General features: G+C 57.5%; 1 protein-coding gene across 1 annotated transcript; it reads right to left on the reverse strand.

Moving 5' to 3' along the window:
* Positions 1-3,241: 3,241 nt before the first annotated feature.
* CEBPA (CCAAT enhancer binding protein alpha) lies at positions 3,242-4,734 on the reverse strand. The gene has a single exon (XM_074228067.1). It carries the CDS (start codon positions 4,635-4,637, stop codon positions 3,585-3,587), a length of 1,053 nt encoding a protein of 350 aa, XP_074084168.1. The 5' UTR covers positions 4,638-4,734; the 3' UTR covers positions 3,242-3,584.
* Between the last annotated feature and the right edge of the window lie 856 nt (positions 4,735-5,590).

The following is a 5,590-nucleotide window of genomic DNA, read 5'->3' on the forward strand; positions in this document are numbered from 1 at the left end:
AGCCATCTCAACCCTTTCCTAGGGTCAGTTTTGCTTGGTTCCCTGTTCTTTCTGGAAGACCTCAACCCCTTTCCTCTGAGAGGATCAATGAGACCTGGGGCTGGTGTTTAGTTAGAGAAAGTCATAACCAATCAACCCATTTAGTGGACCACTGGCATAGAGGACTCCTTAGTGTCCCAAAGACCTAATCCTAATTGCCTAGAGAGCATGGGGTGTAGTTTGTAAAGAGTTAATGGGCTGGATCTGAAAGTGGAAGCCAGGGTGTGAAGCCATCAGCAGCCCACCCTATAGCCTAATTTGGGGTAGCCCACTCTACCAGACTTGGGTTGTTTCTCATTCTCATATTCTGAGACCCCATTTCTTCCAGGGTCAGGTCTCCCACTCCTTGGTCAGTATTACCTTCCTATCCCTACCCTAGGGGTACCCCATCCTGCATAGTGTCTAGTACATAGTGAGGCTTAATAAGTGATTGTTGATTTGAGTAGACATGACCCTCTCCCCTCCCAGACATGAAGAATCTGGAAAGGAGGATAAGAACAACAAGCTGAGGCCAGAACAGGACTGGTATATGACCTTGGAGCCCTGGCTGGGACTGAGGCAGGCAAAGCCAGCTTCACGAGGACCTCACAGCTAATTAATTGTTCAGAGGTTGGACTGGAGTTTTTGTAATTCTAGGCATCCTCACTTTGAGTCTTTTCTCTGCCCTGCTCTCCCAAGCCCACAGGGCCCTGGACCCCTTCCTCGATCATGCTCATCTCATACAGAATGCTTTCAAAGCCACAGATAGTCTCTGTCAGTGTTCAGTTGATCTCTGGAGTGATCCAGTGCTCCCAGTTCTCAGAAGTGAGAGGAGCCTTGCAGTTGTATTTTGGGCTGGGGAACTGCAAAACAGCTTAGGGCTAGAAAGGAACAAGAGTGGAGTGGAAGTTTGGGTTGGGGAGGGGAATAGAGGTCAGATGATCAGCTAGAACTATTGACCCTCACCCTTGTTTTTCTTGTCCCTACACCTCTCAGGAAACAAAGGATCATGGGACACTTGCTAGTTGAGAATGGAAACTTGTGGACCTCTGCAGCAGCCTCAAGATCCTAACTTAATGCAAGAAGAGAAGACCTCCAAGACCCCAACCCCCTCCTCCGGTTGCTTGATTCCTAGGTGACAATGTCATGCAATTACCCTCTCCTCGGTAAGAGTTAGGAGTTAGACTCCTCCTGGCCAGGTCTCATTTCCACCCCAACAAATGTTTGCCAGAACAGAATCCTGAAATTTCTCCTGCAGAAAATATACTGTTAGGAAACTGTTCAGAAAATGATGCCAATCTGTGGGGTCCCTGGGGCAACCTGGCAGTCACCACTGGAGGTGCGAGCAGAGAACTGAGGCTGCCCAGTCGATAAAATGAAGAGCCGGAGCATGGATTCATTTATATCAAGAATATGCAATGTTTATTGAGGAATGGGACCTGGCCCTTGACAGCCCTCCCATATAGTTTCACTCTGGCTTTAAAAAGACACTGAGCTCCACTTTTATAGAGATTTATATATAATATATTTATATATTTATATATATTTTGTACATAAAACAGGCAACACGAAATTCCCATATATCACATCTGGAAAATAAAATATCCTCCCACAACAACAACGACAACAACAAAAAAGAAACTTGGCCCTTTTCTTCTCTCCACCCTCCCATGCCTAGATTTCCCCTGGGCATATGACTTGGCTGTTCTGCTGGGGGTGGGGGTGCCTTTGGAAAGAGTCTCCCACCAGTTTCTGATTGTCAGAGGGTCCAAGTCGGGAGGTGGTGGTGGTGGTGGTGAGGTTGGGCTCATTGGTCTGGGCCCAGGTTTTTGCTTTGAGTGAGATTGTCCTGAGGGAGCTTAAGCCATCTTGGAGGTTCCTCTCTCTCTCGACCCAAACCTCTCCATCAGAAGAATTGCCTCCCCTTGCCTTTTCCCTGTACCACTTCTGGGGAGCTGCTCCCTGGGGACTTTGGGAGGGGGACGGGGCACAAAAGGAAGAGGGAGGTAGAGGGTATTCAGCTTCTCCCCATCCCTCTGGGAGAGGAAAACAACAATAATAATAAAAGGAGAGGAAGGCGGAGACTCTGGAGAGCTTCCTTCCACTCGTGAACAAAGAAAATCTCTTGGCCAGAATCTGAGTGAAAAATACAAACGAGGTGATCCACGGGCCTGAAACATTAATTAACAGAGGTGGACAGTCACACTTTAGCCCGCACAATTGAGATTCAGCCTGGGAATGAGGCTTGCAAATCAATTGAGAAAGGACCAGGCTTGGCTGCCTCTTGTAACTAAATCCCCCATCTCATGGGGGTTTATTCAATGTGCTTCGTATTATTGCGACTTCACCACATATAATACAGCCATTGCTGCTCTGAGTTTGGCTTCGCGTCCCCTTTCTTCCTCCCCTCCTCAAGGGGCCAGTTTCACTAGTCCCCGGACTTCCCCACTCTTTCTACACTTCACACAACATTTCCTTGGAGGAGGGGAGAGCTGCTGAATTAGGACTTCAGCCCCTCAGCACTCCTCTTATGGGGAGAGCTGACCGCGGATCACTGTCCAAGCTCTCTTCAAGACTGAGGCTGAAGGAAGACATCCCCCACCTCGGCCCAGAAACTCGGCTCCCACAAGTCTAGGGGCAGCAACCACAGGCTTAAAGCCAAGTCACTGGGGTTTCTTTCTCTTCTTAAGGACTTTGTCATATTCGCATCGGAATATCAACAAGTTCTTTCTCCGGTTCAGCATCCTGGCAAGTCGTCCCCCCAGTCTCTATTCTCTCTACCCTCACCTCCATCTGCCTCACCTGCCTTTCTCCGGTCTATGAGGCAAGGCCCACCACCTGTCCTCCGAAACCCCATTCCTAGGATGGTTGGAGCTTCGCTTTCTACGACCTTTCCCCAGGCTCCCACCTCTCTTCTCAGCAGAAAGGAGAGGGAGAGAAACGGGGCCCGGGAGCCTGGAGGTGGAGAGACGTGAGAAAGCCCTAGATCAAACGGCAAAGGCACATGGTTGCTCCTTCCATTCCGCAGACACTTAGAATCCCAGAGTTTCAATCTAGACGCGTCTCCGCTCCTAAGGCACAGGGTTATTACTTAATACTAGAGCCGCCTGGCTTCCGGGCTTCTCTCTCCCTTCCTTCTTCTCGGCCCCCCACCCTCACTCCCGGTTTCTCTCTCTTTCTTTCCCCCACCTCCCACCCCACCCCACCCCCACCCCCGCCGCCTCCGACAAGAAAGAAACCTGAAGGTCACGACCTAAGGTCAAATCTCAGATTGGAAGAGGTTCAGGCCGGCTTTGGGGGTGCGGGCGGGGGCGGACGGAGAATCAAAGCCAGCCAGGGTTTATGGCACCGGAATTTCCTCATTCTAGGTTGGACAGTCTCGAGATCAGTCTGGTGTGAGATTCGACAAAAGCACCCCGCCAGTCTCCAGGGCCCGACCCTTCGGTCCAGCGTCCGGGTGGGCGCGGAGGTGGGGGGGGGAGGGTCTGAGGGGCCGAATCCACGAAGGGCCCCGGGGCCCCCGGGAGCGCGGGCCGGAGGAGGGCTGGCCGGAGGGGAGCGCTCCTTCACGCGCAGTTGCCCATGGCTTTCACCAAGGAACTTTCTGGGAGCTGGCGGAAGATGCCTCGGAGCGTGTCCAGCTCGCGGGTCAGCTGCTCCACCCGCTTGCGCAGCCGGTCATTGTCATTGGTGAGCTCCAGCACCTTCTGCTGGGTCTCCACGTTGCGCTGCTTGGCCTTGTCCCGGCTCTTGCGCACAGCGATGTTGTTGCGTTCCCGACGCACCCGGTACTCGCTGCTGCTCTTGTCCACCGACTTCTTGGACTTGCCCCGGTGGTCCGAGGGCATCATCTTGAGCCCCCCTCCCGGGGGCAGGCTGCTGGGCGGCTGGTGGTGAGGGCTGGGCACGGGCGTGGGCGGCGGCGTGGGGTGCCCGGGTTGCAGGTGCATGGTGGTCTGGCCGCAGTGGGCGATCTGGTACTGGAGGTGGGGGGCCGGGTGGTGGTGGTGGTGGTGGTGGTGGTGGTGGGCCGGCGGGGGCGGCGGGGGCTGCGGCGGCGGCTGCTGCTGCTGCGCCTGGTAGGAGTAGAGGCCGGACAGCGCCAGCTGCTTCGCCTCGTCCTCCTCCCGGGGCTCCTGCTTGATCACCAGCGGCCGCAGGGCCGGGGCCCCGATGCGCTCGTACAGGGGGTCCAGTTTGCCGTCCAGGTAGCCGGCGGCCACGCAGCCGTAGACGTGCGGGTGGCCCCCCGCGCCGTGGGCGCCGTGCATGGCGTGGCCGGCGGGGTGCGGCTGCGGGGGGCAGTCGAACTCGCCCCCCGCCAGGGCCGCCTTGGCTTTCTCCTGCTGCTTGCTGTGCTGGAACAGGTCGGCCAGGAACTCGTCGTTGAAGGCGGCGGGGTCGATGTAGGCGCTGATGTCGATGGAGTTCTCGTTCTCGCAGATGTCGCCCAGCTGCTCCGAGGCGGCGGCGGCGGCGGCAGGTGTGGCAGGGGGCTGAGGGGGGGCCGCGTCCCGGGGGTAGCCGAAAGCGGCGCTGCTGGGCCGGTGCTGGGGGCTCTGGAGCTGGCTGCTCATCGGGGGCCGGGACTCGACCTCGTAGAAGTTGGCTTGCTCCATGGGGGAGCTAAAATCTGCCCGGCATGGTGACCAGCTCCGGGGATCCAGACTGCCCGGGCACCCGGACCTCGGGGAGCGCCCAGCGGCCGCCAGCCACCGGCGCGATCCTGGGCCCGGGGCTGCCACGGGGGGGGGGGGACCCGGCTTCCTCGGCGGGGGGGGGGCACCAGAGCCCAGCTCCCTCTTGCCTTCTCGCAGACTCCCGGGAGGAGGGGGATCCCGCGCCCCCCCTCTCTCCCCAGCGCCCCCGCAGCCCCGGATCCGACTGCCCTCGGCTCCCTCCGAGCGCCGGCCAGTCCCGGCAGCCTGGCTGGACCGCCCTTAATCGCTAATGGCTCGACTCCCTCCCTGCTGCGGTTATATAGCCTCGACATCCCGGGCCGGGCATCGCCCTCTAGTGTACGAGCGCCTGCTGGGAGGCTGGGACCACCGCCGGCAGGTTTCGCCTCCCTGGGTCTTAGCGCCAGGCGCTCCGGCAGCAGCCCGCCCCCGCCCCCGTCCCCTCCGAGTCCGCCCTGCTCCAAGACGCCCCCTTTCCACTCTTCCTGCTGTTTGTAAGGGGGAAGCGCGGCTCGGAGCCCAGCCCCTGGGTGGAGAGGGGCAGCTGCAGGACGCCCGCTTTCCCCGGGTGTTGTTTCTCTGAGCAAACCACCACTAGTATAAACAGACACATGCAAGCCCATTCTGGGGAGACTTCAGGGAGCAAAGGAGGATTTCCATTGTGTCCAAAAACATTCACTCCTCTCACTCTCCCTTCGGGCGGCAGAGTGGGCTCCCCCTCACTGCCCCAAACCTCAAAGGATTTCTTTTAAGATCAGCTAAACCAGCGCGCTAGGTTGGAACCTGTAGGAAAGGTTAAGTGCTGGGGCGCGGTGAATGGGAGTTCAGCAAAATGTGTCTTTCGGTACTGTAGGGGCTGAGTATCCCCGCGGCTGGGGGCTCAGGGGCTGAGA

The sequence above is a fragment of the Macrotis lagotis genome, chromosome 1 (assembly GCF_037893015.1).
Source record: "Macrotis lagotis isolate mMagLag1 chromosome 1, bilby.v1.9.chrom.fasta, whole genome shotgun sequence".
Taxonomy (NCBI): Eukaryota; Metazoa; Chordata; class Mammalia; order Peramelemorphia; family Peramelidae; genus Macrotis; species Macrotis lagotis.